The following is a 15,727-nucleotide window of genomic DNA, read 5'->3' as shown; positions in this document are numbered from 1 at the left end:
TCAGACACGACTCCCCGGAACAGTTTCTCAGCCCCTCCAGCCAGGACTCCAACGACACACACGCTGGAGAACGTGCTCTGGTCCCACAGCTTCCGCCAAGGTGGCCCCTCTGTCCTTCGGGGCATGGCAGACTTTCTGGCGCCCCTTGGGCCCCACGGACACTCCGGTCCCACCCGGGTTCATCAGGGACCAAAGTCCCTGCTCCCGGCCCGGCCTCCCCCAGGTGGGTGCTGCCCTGCTCGGCCGTGGCTGACACCCCTTTGCTGCTCTTTGGTTCCCACAGAGCAGCTTTCGATGGGGTCTGGCCGCACCTGTCTGTGTTTCTGGGTTGCCAGCCTCTTCAACTCCACACCTGGGGCACATGAGGACAAAGAGAAGCTGGAGGCCTCCCCTGGGGCCCCCAGGTCCCTGTGTGGCTGCCTTGTGTCCACCTCGCAAAGGAGCCAACAGTCACCGCATGGAGCATCCAGGACTGTCGTTGTGCAAAGTGACACGCCCAGGGAGAGGCACATGCACCGCACCTTCTGGAAGCAGAAATCCCCAACTTTTCTCTTCCAAGGTTTCCTTAACCCACACCTGCGCTGTCCTCACATATGGCTCTGACTCTTCCCAGGTCTTCCTCAGCCTCTCCCCACACATAAAAACATCCTGTTGCCTCTCCCAGAGGCGCTCACGCTCGGCCCTCAGAGTCTTGCCGGGGCCTGCGCTCTTGTGCTGCACCAGGAACCCCCCCTGGCTCCTTTCTAGGGGGAACCCTGTGCTCTGGACCTGTGTCTCCGCCTTCACGGTGTGTCCCACGCTGTGAGGCAGCAGTCTTCCCATGTCTCCCTCAGAACTGGGCCCACCTGGTCACCGTGGTGGGCACGTTCGTCCCGTGAGGTCGCGCTGGCCCACTCTGCGACAGGCCCCACGTCTCCGCGTGAGCGCTGCCTCTCCTCCTGCTGGGCCCCCCTCGTGGGCCCTCCATCTCCATCTGCTCTTCTGTCTCCCGCTGACTGATTTCCTCTCTTCACCTTCTGGCCACTCCTCTGGGCGCCTTTCTGGACTCTCCTTCGAGCCCTCTCGTGAACGTGTTAAGACACACATGGACGTACATCTCATTCTAAAAACTCCCGTCCACCCCTCTTTATTCAGAAGTGAAGCCTGGAACTTCTGAGATCACCGTGCTTGCTCTCACCTCTCCAAGGACGTTACACTGACCCCCGGTTTCCCGTGTGGCTGGTGGCCAGGCCCACATCTCTGTCCCATGTTTGCTGCAGGCTCTATCTCCTTGAATATGTACAAATCCACGCTGGCCCCGACGGAAGCCACGCGCACAGGCACGGTCGCCGGCTGTGCTCAGCCTGGCGGGCGGTAACCCCATCTCCCCCCCCGCCCAAGAGCACCCCAGGACTCCCATGTGAGACAGGCCTGCACAGGTGTTCAGGAAACACGGCAGGGAGGGGGGCAGGAGACTCCCACTCCGTACCCAGGCTAGCCTCGTGTCTTCACTCGGGGTTGCTCCAACCCTCCTCTGTGCCAAGTGTCCCCACAGCTGAGCCTCCCCAGTCCTGTCTCTGATGGGGACACCACCCACCTCCCCTGTCACCTGACGGCCAGGCAAGAGCAGAAACCCCTCCGAGGACACCACCGCCCCACACCTTCCCCAACTGGGGCTGGGACTGGACAGCTCTGCATCCCCTGAGGGGACTCGAAGCGGACTGGCTCCATGCAATCCGCAGCCCCACCCTCCCGGGCACCCTCTCCAAGCGCAGGCGCCCCACTCCTGGCGGAGCCCCTCCACCACCCTGACCTCGAGGCCGCTGCCCCTCTCCCCGGTTCACTTGCACTCAGTGTGTTTGGGGGCCTGGCGTGCCACGCTTATCTGTAGGTGCCTGCATACAGGACCGGACAGGGTTTGGGGACTCGGCACACACACGCCCACCCTCGAGAGAAATGAGGCGGCTGCTCCTGTAGAAAGAGCTGGAAATGGGGCCAGCGAACTGGAACATGGAGCGTGGGCACAGTCACCTGCCACAGCAGCGCCGGCGGGACAGCGGGGGCACACCCCGCGGCCGGACTCACCTTCACCTCCTTCTCGATGTAGTCACTCAGCAGCCTGTCGGGCTCCACGCGCTCGGGCAGGGACAGCGCCACAGTGTGCAGAGGGCGCCGCTCTGTCACCTTCTCATGGGCTTTCTTATCTCTACTCTTTTCACCTTTCAGGAACACTCGTTTAAAAGGCGACACAATTCCAGGCTGCAGGCAGAAACGGCAAGGGTTAGAGGTTGTTATTCACGAAGGCTTCGCACAGCCCCCACAGCGCACATGCCAATGTGGCCAAGCCACCACCACGGTCCCCATGCAAAGGGGCTGCCTGTGCGGCCCGGGGAGGACGGTACCAAAAATGCCAGATAGGGTCGGGGGGGGTGGCTGGTGCCGCGTTGGGCACATGGAGTGGGGGGTTCGTCCTCCACCGGCTCTCGGACACTCGGAAAGGTGAGGGCACGCTCTCCGGGCGAGTAATCTTATGGCTCGGTAAAGGGCAGGAAGGGGGGGACCCCCCCAGAAGACAGCAACGTAGTGTCACCCGAGCCCCAGGCTCCAGCAGGTCCCTTCGCTCCAGGACCCCGGAGCAGGCACCCCGGCCTCAGCAAAGGACACACCTCAGCAGCCGAAAGCCCACCCGCTCCCTGTGCCCTATCTGTGCTCCGCAAGCCCTTCCCACCCCCACGGCCTCTCTGCCCCAGGGCGCTGACGGCACTGCGCAACCTGCACCACGGAGGCTAACCTCCCACCCAAGGAAACCTACGCAGTGTAAGCTGGGGGCCTCGCTTACTCGCCTCTCCAGCTGCCTACACTGCCTGTTCTCCACCTCAGCAAGGTTTTCATGAAAGGACGAGGCCGCTCCGGCCGGCAGCCGCTTATGCATCAGCTAAGACAGGATGCCCAGGGCCTCCCAGGCACACGGACGGGCTGCAGAAGGGATGGAGTATCTGCGAGGAGCCTGCCCGCCCTGGGGTCTGTCCAGGCCCCGTTCTCCTCAGCCCCTAGAGTTTCAGCCCGCACAATCTCGGGGTATGGCCAAGAGTGGGGAGAGTGGGGGGTGCTGCATGGGAACAGGTGGGCACTGTGGGCAGCTCACATGGGGAGGGATGGGGAACGCTCGGCCACAATGGGCCGAACAGCTACAGTAAATTTTAAGTTGAAAATGACCCTGGAAATGTAGGAAAGCAAACACCACGTTTCACCAGCCCTACCCCAGGCTGGCAGGCCACACCAGACCGGGGCTGCCCCTCTGGCCCACACCCCAGTCAGCAGCACTTCTGGACCCCCGGCTTCCGTATGCAGAGCACCTCCCAGCTCCTGCGACAGGTGCATACCGCAGGGGCAGAAACGACGGTGGGCACGTGCACACCTTACCCTGTCAGAATGTACGAGCCTCACAGATGCTGACACCCGTGCCTATGCCCTCTCTCTCCCTGGCCACCCCACAAAGCTCCCCCTCCTGGACCACGACCCGCAGGGCACAGGCTGAGGCTGAGTGTGACCAGCAGCACACACAACTGCTCACACGTGCTCTCCTACCTCGTTACTCCCTTGCTTCTGGGAGTACCAGGAAAACGACTCTGACAGGACAGGTTTGCCACGGTCAGCCTCTCACCGCAAGGCCCACGCCAAATCACCAAGGCCACAGACCACATGCGCTGCGGGTGAGGCACAGCTCATGGAATGGCAGTCTGCACACACAGCCCGTCGGCACTGGGAGGATCCGGGGCCTCACCCCTGCAGCCGCCGGGTCCAGGGCACATGTGCGGCCCCCCGTGGCGAGGAAACCCGGACCGCCCACTCCAGAGGCCTCCGGCTAGCCCAGGGCCCCCGCTCACGAGGCGGAGCCTGACCTGTCCTCCTGTGCCGCCACCCCTTGGGACCCTGCAGGGGACCCCCAGCACCGGTGCTGGTCAGTGGGCATTCAGTGCCCGCGCTGGCCAGGCATAGGGAAGGCCCCGTCGGGGAATGAGACGGCTCCTACCTCAAGAGGGCACAGTCAGGCCGGAGAAGAGCCCAAAGCTGGTGAACAAGCACTAAATCCACAGTGAAAACCGCTGGCCTGCCGCCTGGAAGGCGTGCTCAGTGCCAGTTGCTCCGCCTTTAAAGGTGCCCCCGCCCCGGCCACAAGACACAAGCCCATGAGGCACGGGGGCACCCACTGGCCCATCGTGACCCCATGGGAGTGGCCGGGAGCGCCCAGCTTCCAGCCTCCGCCCTGAACAGCCGCACTGCAGGCTTCTGGCTGCTGCTGTGAACATCTCCAGCAACTTTCAGTGGTTGCACAAGCTTTCCCTGATGGCGGAAGGCTGAAACCGCTGGGTGGAGACACGGATTGTGGCAAACCTGACCCTTCCTGTGGCCACCTGAGCCCGCGTCAGGGGCGGGTTCCCTGCCGGCATCAGGCAGCGCTCCCACCCCCACCCCTGCCTCTCCAGAAACACCGCGACCAGGTGGGCACTCCGGGTTTGGGAACGGAGGCTGCTCTAAACACGAAAATGTAAAGTGACGTTCTGGTTAAGGAAACACAGGGGAGACCATTCAGAATATCCTGACACAGAAGCAGGGTTCCCGAACACAATCATAGATCCTTTAATTTTTGCAATATTCTCCAGATCAAGATGTCAAGTTTTTAAAAGCACGTCTGATAGTGCCCGTGTGCCTTCCTCACTCCACAGGAATTTTTACTGAGTGCTGACGCCCACCATCCCCACCAAAAGGATCTCACAATCCCTGAGCCTACAAGACAAGGACCAACTCAGCCCCCAGAAGGAGCACAACGGTGACGATGTCCCTTCAATAATGGAGCCCTGCACTGGGTGCGGCCTGGGGTCCCCCTGAGCCTGAATCTTCTGTGAAGATATGGTGCCCTGAGGATCCAGGGCAGGGACATGGGGCTTCTGCGGCACACAGACTACTGGCCGCTTCGATAACTGGGGGGGATCTTTCTGGACTAGTTGGAAACAAGCCTGAGATCCTTACCTATCCTATAATATCTTCCATTTTATGCTAGAAACCACTTTTGAAGTTGGGGACCTAGTAGGTGGCTCTTAAACACTCGGTCTGGCTGCTGAGCGTTTCCCAGAGGAGCGCCCAGGGGCCAGGCTGGCCTAGATTTGCTGGGCTGAAGCTCGGTTAGCCACTCAGCTGGGGCGCCCGGGCTCGGAGCAGGTGCATCTCCTCCATGGCTCTCGGAGGCTAATGTCTCCACCAGAGTGTCTGACTTATGAGCAATGTGTTTCTGGAAGAATGAGCACAACCACTCACGGGGCAGTGGGCCCCGCCTGCGGCCTGGAGTTCATCACAAGATGACACACCAGCTGGCTGGGTGTACACAGCACTAGGCTCGGCACACTCTGCGGGGTCCCCAACAGCCAGGAGAGGAGGGACGGCGCAGGGCACCCTGAGCGCCTGGGTGCAAGTCTATACCTTCTCAAGGACGTAGCTTACCTGATCCTTTAGTCGTAGTTCAGAACTGCTCCTGAACACACACTTTCCATATGCAAGGCCACGGGCGTCCATAAGTCCAACACTCAGCAAACATCTACCGAGTACTTGGTAGGTGCCCAACCCTGGGGCTGCAACGAGGGGGCCTCCGTCCCTTTCCCAGGGCCCAGCGGACGGGCAGCTGCATACAGCGGTCAGGCCCACGCAGGGCTGCAGTAGAGCCTGGGGGAGGCACGGTGGCCAGACTGGTGGTCAGGCAGACTGCTCGCAGGCCTGCTGCTGCAGAAACCAAGGGCATAGCTCTGTCCCGCTGGACAGCTCAGAGGGCGCACGTGGCAAGGCACCGAACCCTCTCCTGCAAGCTTCCTGACCAAGGGTCCCTTTATGTCACACCTGTGCTGCAACACTGTCCACCTTCTTTTGTTTTTAAAGATTTTTTTTATTTTTTTTAAGATTTTATGTATTTATTTGACAGAGATCACAAGTAGTCAGAGAGGCAGGCAGAGAGAGAAAGGAGGAAGCAGGCTCCCCAATGAGCAGAGAACCAGATGCAGGGCTCGATCCCAGGACCCTGAGATCATGACCCAAGCCAGAGGCGGAGGCTTTAGCCCACTGAGCCACCCAGGAGCCCCAAGATTTTATTTTTATGCCATCGTTATAGCCAACGTGGGGCTCAAACTCACAACCCCAACATCAAGAGTCGCACACTCCTCCAACTTAGCCAGCCAGGTGCCCCCCCACCCTGGCCTCAAGACTCACCCCCAGTGCTCATCTTTGTATCAACTAACCGCCGGCGTTCTCAGTTACGCGGTCGACGGGCACGCTGTCAAAGCAATCTGCGGGACGAGGTGCCTCCCACCAGGAAAAGAACCTGCTCCAGGCCCAGGGAGGAGTGGGACACGGCCCGTGCCCTCCGGCCCTCCCCAGACGGCAAGGCCCCCAGCTCCGGGCCCCGACAGCTTGCCGAAGCGGGAGCCACGCAGGCGCTCCGGCGGGGTCCCAGCACAGGCAATATTCCGGGCGTGCGTCTGCCAGCGCTGCGCAGGCTCTTTCTCTCCACCCTTTCCCCAAGTCGCGTTCCAACTCAGATCCCATGTCCTAACAAACTGTGAACCCAAGTGAACCCGCTCTTCCCCCTCAGGTGGGACATCTAGGCCTCCCACACCTCAGGTTAAGATGGGTGGACCCTCCTCTCCTGCTCGCCGACCACTGCCAGCCACCGCTTCTCAGCCCCGGAACCCGGTGGGAACCTTCCTCCCTTCTTCTCAAAGCGGAGGTCGTGGGCCCGGGTCACCCTGGCTCACAAACACACCCGCCGGGCTTGCACCTACCTCGTTCTCCATGGGACACCCGCTGGACAGTCTGGGGAGGGGCTCTGGTCCCTCCCCCTGCCAAAAGTTACTGTGCACTCTCTGTTTGCTTCTGATCTTGCTGAAAAATATGGTGGGATGTCAGCCCTCCCTCTGACAAAACATGTGAATGCACAGGAAGACCAGAAACCACGGCTTCCTCCAGCAAACCCCACTGAAGCTGTTTACCGTTTGTTTAAAAAGGGTAAGAGGCAGGCGGTGCCCTCCAACTGCTGGCACAACCCAAATGTCCACGAGCATGAGAGGTCTGAGGAGAGCAGTGCGTGCTGAAGGCGGTCAGGAGCCAGTGCCGTGGTGGCCTCCTTGCGTCTCCGGCCAGTGCTATGTGGTCCGCTGAAGGACACGATCCTGGAATCCCCACCGCTCTGCAAATCCGCTGCCCACAAGAGTGACTGAGCAAACCCGGACCCCACAGAGCTTCCCTCTGACCCCTCGGGGAGTGCCCCCACCCGTATGTGGCCACCTCAGCCCCAAGCGCCCAGGCTGGGGCTGGGGCAGGGCATGCCCTTAGAGCCCTTGGCCTGCAACAGCCTCTGTGTCCCCAGGGTTCGAGGTCCCCACGTGACACAGATGAGCATGTTTCCTAGCCAGTTCCCTTCAATGTCCTTAGGGTCAAACACCCTCATCTGGAAAAGCAGAAGCTGGTGTGCTGATGAGGCCTGATGCAGAATATTCCAGAACAGCCTGTCAACAGGAAAGGCTACGTAAGGAAGTGTCTGGTTCACTGAAGGGGCCATGTGTGCTCGCAGATCCACAGCTTTTAACAAGCACAACACACGTCTGTTACCAGGGTGAACCAAATGAAAGTGCTGGCATTCAACAGCTTTTTGCCCAGAAAAACAGCCTTTCCACATGGCTCCCCTTACACTGTGTGAAGCTGGAGGCTTCCTGACTCTGAGACCACGGGCTCCAAAGCCATCGCTCTGTGCCCAGACAGCAAGCACATGTGCCCCAGATGGAGAAGGCGCCGCAGGCCAGGAAGGCAGCCCTGAACCAGATATGCTCGAATAACGCCCGGCACTGACCACACTGTCTGTCTCTGGAGGGGCTCGGGGCAAGCAGGCGGCCTGGACGCAGACATCTTTCTCCAAGCCGCCCAGGACCGGGTGGCCCTGGCCTCCACACGGCCACTGAGGCAGGTGCAGAGCGGCCCGTGGGACAGGCACGCCTACGGGACACCCCAGTGGCACCCCCCCCCAGCCAGGCGGCCTGCTTTCACAGATGTCGCGGTCGCCCAGTGGGTGAGAAAGAGCAAGGCCAGTGAGCGCACGGGCAGACGCCGCATTCAAGACACAGGGGTAGACACGCGGCCCTTGCGGGTGTCTGGGGAGGGCTGTGGCCCCTGCGGGCGTCTGGGGAGGGCTGTGCCCCCAGACGCAGCGGTGACACACAAGTAAATACAGAAAAATAATTAAAAACTCTAGAAAACCAAAGTTGGTCCTCACAGACACAAGCTGTGTGATACTATGGCACGGCCTGGTTCTGAACACTGGACACAGCAAGACAACAACTGCGGAAGCACAGATCCTGTGGCAGAAATGACACGTCCTGCTTGGTCGGACTGCACACACAGAACGCAGACCAGCCCGAGGGGCCGGGCCCACGCACTGCTCCGGGTGTCTCTGCATCTAAGAAATCCATGGTTTTCGGGGTTTTTTTTTAGACTTTATTCATTCATTTTAGAGGGAGGGAGGTAGAGCACGAGCTGGGGGGATGGTGGTGGAGAAAAGCAGACTCCCCCATGAGAAAGGAGCCCGATGTGGGACTCGATCCCAGGACCCTGAGATCATGACCTGAGCCAAAGGCAGACGCTTAACCCACTGAGCCACGCTGGTGTCCCCAGACATGCATGCTTTAAAAAAGAGAGATCATGCGGGACGCCTGGGTGGCTCAGTTGGTTAAGCAGCTGCCTTCGGCTCAGGTCATGATCCCAGCGTCCTGGGATCGAGTCCCACATCGGGCTCCTTGCTCGGCGGGGAGCCTGCTTCTCCCTCTGTCTCTAGCCTGCCACTCTGTCTGCCTGTGCTTGCGCTCTGTATCTCTCTCTCTCTCTCTAACAAATAAATAAAGTCTTAAAAAAAAAAAAAAGAGAGATCATGAATTCAAACTGAGAATTCTAATTCCAAATGAATCTACCAGGATCTTCCTTTATGTCACCTTTATGCTTGTGTCTTTTCTCTCTTACGTGAATGATCTTAGTTCTAGACGACCTGGCTGGCCAGCAGCCCCCAGCACCGGTGCTGTTCATGGTCCACACAGTTCTGGGGGGCAGGGGGCTAGGCGGGGAGCTGGGAAGCAGGAGTCAGGTCTCAGAACCCCGCACAGCCACCTCCTCAGCGCCTCGCATCTGCAGCTCTGTTCTGTGTGGGGGTAAGGTGACCACAGCCGGACCTGCACCACCTTCCAGCCTCAGACGCCACTCCAAGGAGGGAAGACAGGTTCTGATCCTCTTAAACACCCTTATAATTAGGAAGTCAAGGGGCACCTGGGCAGCTCAGTGGGTTATACCCAGACGCCCCTAGAGTTTTGTTTTTTATTTTTTCTTTTTAAAAAATTAATTGACAGGTGGGCGCCTGGGTGGCTCAGTGGGTTAAGCCGCTGCCTTCGGCTCAGGTCATGATCCCGGGGTCCTGGGATCGAGTCCCGCATCGGGCTCTCTGCTCAGCAGGGAGCCTGCTTCCTCCTCTCTCTCTGCCTTCCTCTCTGCCTACTTGTGATCTCTCTCTGTCGAATAAATAAAATCTTTTTTAAAAAAAAAAAAGAAATTAATTGACAGGGGCGCCTGGGTGGCTCAGTGGGTTAAAGCCCCTGCCTTCGGCTCAGGTCATAATCCCGGGGTCCTGGGATCGAGCCCCGCATCAGGCTCTCTGCTCAGCAGGAAGCCTGCTTCCCTTCCTCTCTCTCTGCCTGCCTCTGCCTACTTGTGATCTGTCTGTCAAATAAATAAATAAAATCTTAAAAAAAAAAATTAACTGACAAAACTGACAAAAGGTTTAAAAGGGAAAGAAGAAAGTGAGGAGCCAGTGGATGAAGGTGGACACAGGCTCCGACCCGCGGTCTGAGCTCTCCAGGGCTCACTGCACTGATGGACCCCGGCGCCCCCACTCCCCCAGTAAAACTAGCTCAGCACAAACCCATGAGAAACGGGGTGAGTGTTCCGTGTGGAACCTGTGTCATCTGTCACCCGCCACACATCCTCATCTCGGCCAGAAAAGCCAGGTGAAATGCTTCCTCCTTGCCCTCTGGTCAAAGCTGTCAAAGCGACACTGTTCCTTAACAATGGCCCAAGGTGAATAGGAACGAGCCGCACCCGTGGCCTGTGGTCGCTCAGGTGGCCCTAGCTCAGATAAGGGACAGCTCTGGAGGGGAACATCTCAGGAAGGGGACCACTGGGGCTGGGAGCGGGGGGAGCAGTGCAAAACGCAGGGCAGCCGCCTCTGCAGGAAATGCTATTTCAGGTCCCACTGGCACCGAGGGTGCTCACCAGTGCGTATTTCTGGGGCTTTTCAACCAGGAAGCAAGAACATGAGCTTTCCATGTGGAAGAGACCCTTAGGAGCGCAGCCTGACACTTCCAGCTCAAACTTGGGATTCCAGAGTTATGGGTTCCCTCCTTCCAGATGCTCTGCCCTGTGTCCCGTGCTGGCGCTCCGTGTGTAAGGATGCTAACTACACAGACACTGCGTCCGAAAACCTACAAGACAGTTGCAAGATAACAGTATCACTATTATTACTAATATGATTGGGGCGCCTGGGTGGCTCAGTGGGTTAAGCCGCTGCCTTCGGCTCGGGTCATGATCTCAGGGTCCTGGGATCGAGTCCCGCATCGGGCTCTCTGCTCAGCAGGGAGCCTGCTTCCTTCCTCCTCTTTCTCTCTCTGCCTGCCTCTCTGCCTACTTGTGATCTTTGTCTGTCAAATAAATAAATATAAAATCTTAAAAAAAAAAAAGATTTTATTACTAATATGATTACTGAAAACAATCTGGGGCTTTTTGGTACTTCTTGTCCTCAGTGTAAATCCCGCTGGGGCTGTGCTGTCACATGTCTATGATCTCATTACTTGAAATAACTCTTCTCTGAGGGGTTATGCCTTTGTGTAGCTTTATGCCATTTTTAATACTTTTTTAAAAAAGATTTTATTTATCTGACAGACACAGATCACAAGTAGGCAGAGAGGCAGGCAGAGAGAGAAGCAGGCTCCCTGATGAGCAGGGAGCCCGATGTGGGGCTCAACCCCAGGACCCTGGGATCATGATCTGAGCTGAAGGCAGAGGCTTAACCCACTGAGCCACCCAGGTGCCCCTAAGTGACATTTTAAGAAGCTTTTACTCCATCTGCAATATTATAAAACATAACATGGTTGCACAGGCACGAACCCTAAGGTCAGAGGTCACATCGTCCTGACCTCCGGGTAACCGTTTAAAAACCAACAGAGTGAATACCGGCTCATGCATGTCCTGGAGCCCGCTCATGGGACCCAAGGGACCCCCATGGCCGCCTGGCCCCAAACCCCACCATGTGGGCGCAGCGTAGCTTGGAGAACCTGCGCCCTGCACACAGAGTAGGGCCACAACACACAAACCATGTCCTGTTCTTGCCACTGTGTCCTTGGGGTAGGTCTCTGGGAAGTGGGATGCTGGGGCAGTCAACACACCAGGTGAGCCAGGTGTCACCCTTATGCCCTGCCTGGGGTTGCACAGGCCCCTTCCCTCAAGCCTGACCAGCTCGGGGGTTTCTGCGGCCCTAGGGAAACAGGTGGCCCCAAGTGATCTGAATTTGCATCTCTGGCTATCAAGAGTCTGTCGGTTTCCCTTTTTAGAAGCATCTTATTTAGGGACATTTACTTTCTGTTTTATAAGGTGCAGATAATGTTTTCTTGATACATCTTTTTACTTTGCTTGTGCTTACGTGGTCAGGTCTTTTTGTCTTTCCTTTTATGGGTTATTTATTTTTATTTATTTGTTTTTATTTACATTCCAGAGCCCATTTGTTGCTCATCCTGGTGTCCAATACGAAGGAAGGACCCATTTCACCCTTTTCTGTACGGTGACCCAGGTTCCCCATGCCACTCACAAAGAGTCAGATCTCCCCACTCTCCTGCACACTCAGCTCCTCGCAGAGCAGGGCCTAGTTCTAACTCTGCCCCTCTGTGCCTGCAGCTTCGCACAGAAGAACCCCACACCGGCCGGCAGGGGAATGGCCACTCTGGGCCTGTTCCCGAGTTGCTCTTCTTCTCCACGGTTTTCTCGTTCTTGCTTGCTCGTAGCTCAGGGAAGCTTCCGCTCAAGTAGACCGGTTCCAGAGAAGAGCCTGGTGGCCTTTTCACTGGGATCATAAATTAATTTGGGGGGAACAGACCCAGTCATGGGGTTGCCAATCCCAGCCAAACACGAGATGTCTCCCCACTTCTTCTAACCTGTTTTTCCGTGTTTTGGGAGTTTGTCCCACAGACATCTCAGATGTTCCTGCTAAGTTTACCCTAGAGCACCCACTCACCCTAAGGACCAGGACCTTCTCCTCTGTGATAGGCCAGAGCTCCAGTGGGACAGAGGGACTAGCAAAGCTAGCTGGAGGGGCTGCTGGAGGCGGGCATAGGACATGGCATCTGAGCCAGAGCCCAGCCTGGGGTGCAGGAACTGTGGAGCAGGCTTGGCCCCCAGGCCCCCACACCCCATGCATTCCTGTACTGACATGAAGGCAGGCTATGGTACATCGGGACTTGCTGTTTCTACTGACCCAGGCAACTGGAAGAGAAGCCGCAGGGCATCATGTTCGGGGAGAGTGGCCAGCACCCCTGCAGGGGCCCAGATGCGCTACTGAGCCCATGTCTGCGCCCGAGGTCCCACGTGGCCAGAAGCCATTGTTTCACGGAGCCTGGAAGAGCAGGGCTGCTGGCCCCACAGTGCCGGGCATGGTCTGCCACCTCGGACACTGCCCATGCCTTCTGCAGGAAAGCTGTGCCCTGGGAGAAGCTGGAAATCAGCTTGCCTGCGCCCAGCCGTGGTGCCCCATGGGAACTCTCCTTTGGCCACACAAAGCCAGCACGTGCCGAGGCATGGTGGCCTCCACCAGGCAGGAGTCAGGGCAGACTGGTGGCCAAAGAACCACCTGCGAGGGTCACCTGTCCTTTCTGCACACCTGTGCAGGGCATGCCAGCACAGGCAGAGTGTAAGGTTCTGCTTCCGCAGGTCACCCGAGAGCCAGCTGGACAGCACCATGGAGAGCTCAGCACGAGAGGCCAGGGCTGCGGCCACCGCCACCATGGAGAGAGGACGCCCAGCACCTTACAACCTCTTGGGACACACTGCATCCACATGTGGGCCTTTGGCTCCTTCCTCCCAGCGGGGCCAAATGCCTGCGCACTCCTCAGCAGAAGGATAGGCAGCGCTGAGGCCAAGCCCCGCGACTTCCAGCTGCCTGGGACCAGCCTCACTGCTGCCAGGAGCTCTGGCAACAGCCGGGCCTAGCTCAGGCCTCCCCAGCACCCATCTTCTTCCAACCTCCTGACCCCAGAGCCGCCCCTGCTGCTGTGAACCAAACACACAGAAACCAAAGGAGGAGCATCGTGGGGGGGAGGAGCGCCCCCAGAAGGAGGGGTGAGGGAGAGGAGCGCCCCCAGAGGGAGGGGTGAGGAGCAACGTCCAGAACAAAGGCAGGGACCTGTCAGCCCAGTTCTGACGAGTCCCGCACCTCATGCCGGCAAGGGAAAGCCTGGCCAGCGGCGCCCAGCAGGAGAGGGAGGGCTCCTATCCCGAGGGACACAGCTGGCGGTGTCCGTGAGCAGGGGCCATGCGCGCTGCACGCAGAGGGCGGCCCTCCTACCCTGCACCCCACACCTCGGCCTTGGCTCTGCCGCCGGCACTGCAGACCTGCGAGCTCTCCGCCAGGAGTCGACGCCACGCCCAGGGGCGGGGCCACACAGGCTCCTTCTCGGAGCGCGTGCCCACCGGGCCGGCTAGCGCCTGGCCAGCGAGCACCTGCGTGTGCTAAAAGGAACCCGGCTGGTGAGAGCATGGCCTGGGCCTGACCCCGCGGAGACGGGCGCCCCGAGGGAGACCAGCAGGAGAGCGTGTGAAAAGCTGGCGCGCCCGGCGACCGGGCAGTGAGGGCGACAGGGCCGTGCGGCAGACACGCACAGACTCCCAGCAGCTGCGGGCCGCCCGCGTTAACGTGCTGCCGGTACATGGGAGCGATGGGAGCGCCAGGTACTCCTCCTGCAATTCCTCCGTGTGAAGTTCTCACGAAATAAAGAGAGTGGTAGAGACGCATGGAAACAGCGCTCGTCCCACAAGACTGCACACGCCCGGACCCGCGTGACGCAGGCCGAGACGTTTGCCACTGCGAAAGAACTTGCCCCCAGGGGTCAGAGAAAAGGGCAGTAAAGCACATGAGAAAAACAAACGGAAGACCCATCAGAGGTGCCCCCCTCCTGCTGCGGCCAAGACCCAGACACGGAGGAAGAAGGAGGTGAGGCCATGATGTCGGCCAGCGTCCAGGACCGCCAAAAGCGTCACATCGTGCCCCCCCTCAAAACGCCTTGCCACTGGGAGCCAAGCACAAGCGTCTTAGGACACGCACAACCCTGACATGTGCAAAGAGCTCTGGAAATGAAGGTTCCCACGCAGGGAACTTCTGGCGCCTGCATACACCAGGTGATAAGATACCAGTGACAGGACTTTCTGCCCCTGGTGACTACAGCAAAGTTCCAGCTCTAAGAATGAACTCACGAGAGCATGCGATGTAGACACACAAGGGCCATAGATGTCTCTGTGTAACAGGTGTCAAAACAGCAGAATCTTTTTAAGGGGTATGGATAACCAGTAACCCTGGCTCTTCAACCCCCCTCCAGGATAAAGAACTGTTCCTGATACTTAATCAGGTGCGGTCCGTCACCTTGTCTCTATCCCTGCCGGATGTAGCTACAGAAATCTGTGCAGGCGAATAAACACACACCAGCAAGGGTGGCCAGGGTGGGCCCTACTTAACCACATGACAAAGTTCAAGCAACAAGGGGATGGAGAAGGTGGGGTGGGCCCTTTAGAGAATCTACTCACTCTGCACAGTGCACATCCTGACTCACCACCCTGTGCTCCTTCCTACAACTCTCGGGTCTATCTTATAGCACTAAGCCTCCCCAAACATGGTAAAGGAGTTTCAGGAAAGTGGCAACAACTCCCCAGAAAGCACTGGACCCAGTGGGCACTAAACATGTATCTGAAATAAATGAGGTCAAGGAAGTAAAACCATGTATGTGTACAGAAAAGTAGACACATGTAGGAAAGTGATCTGAAAAGCTCTAATAATAGTTGTTCCTGGTAGAGAGGATTATTTTCTTCATTTTTTCTTGATTATACTTTGCTATTTTTCTAAGCTGTAAATGTATTTTTTTTTTTTTTAGTAAGGAAAAATCTTAAGTTCATTTTGGAAAATAAAACCCAAAATTGTTAGCAAATACCATTTCATCTATTGGGCAAGTATTCAACAAGCTGGTAATGTGTCACGTGAGCAAGGATATTTTAAAACCCGCATTCTGATAAGTGACTATTTGGAATACAAACGGGCACTACTGTGGAGAACAATTTATCAGTGTGTACTAAAATTACAAATGTACATAAAGCTGCCTAATAATGGCATTTTCAGGGCTTAATCCTATAGATACACGTACACACCTGAAAGCTTAGCAGACAGCTCATCTCTGCATTTTGTGTGAGAGCAAAAGGGCAACATAAAATTCTATAAACAGGCTACTGTTGAAATGAATTGGACCAATCCATAAGGAAAAACACCACCAAGCCCCAGTGAGGACTAAAGAAACTGCATATGTATAATGCAAGATCTCCAAAACACCGTCAAGAAGAAATAACCCAAAAGAGGTCCCTAGTC

The 15,727-nt window shown here is 57.5% G+C and overlaps 1 protein-coding gene across 10 annotated transcripts in view; it reads right to left on the bottom strand.

The window, feature by feature from the left end:
- Positions 1-15,727, bottom strand: part of CCM2 (CCM2 scaffold protein) — a 45,621-nt gene that overhangs the window by 18,510 nt on the left and 11,384 nt on the right. For 2 of the 10 annotated variants that reach the window (XM_082692123.1, XM_082692122.1), the window contains exons 1-2: positions 5,479-6,816; positions 2,065-2,238 (exon numbers count right to left, since the gene is read on the bottom strand). In XM_082692123.1, coding sequence (XP_082548249.1) covers positions 2,065-2,238; positions 5,479-5,550 — 246 coding nt within the window. In that variant the 5' untranslated portion in view covers positions 5,551-6,816. Of the gene's footprint in view, positions 1-2,064; positions 2,239-5,478; positions 6,951-7,013; positions 7,451-15,727 lie in introns of those variants that run through there. The other 8 variants (XM_082692127.1, XM_082692128.1, XM_082692126.1 and 5 more) reach the window with 7 other exon arrangements.

This window comes from Mustela nivalis, assembly GCF_964662115.1.
Source record: "Mustela nivalis genome assembly, chromosome: 12".
NCBI lineage: Eukaryota > Metazoa > Chordata > Mammalia > Carnivora > Mustelidae > Mustela > Mustela nivalis.
Note: the sequence above shows the minus strand (reverse complement) of the source record. Positions and strands in the feature narration are given on the sequence as shown.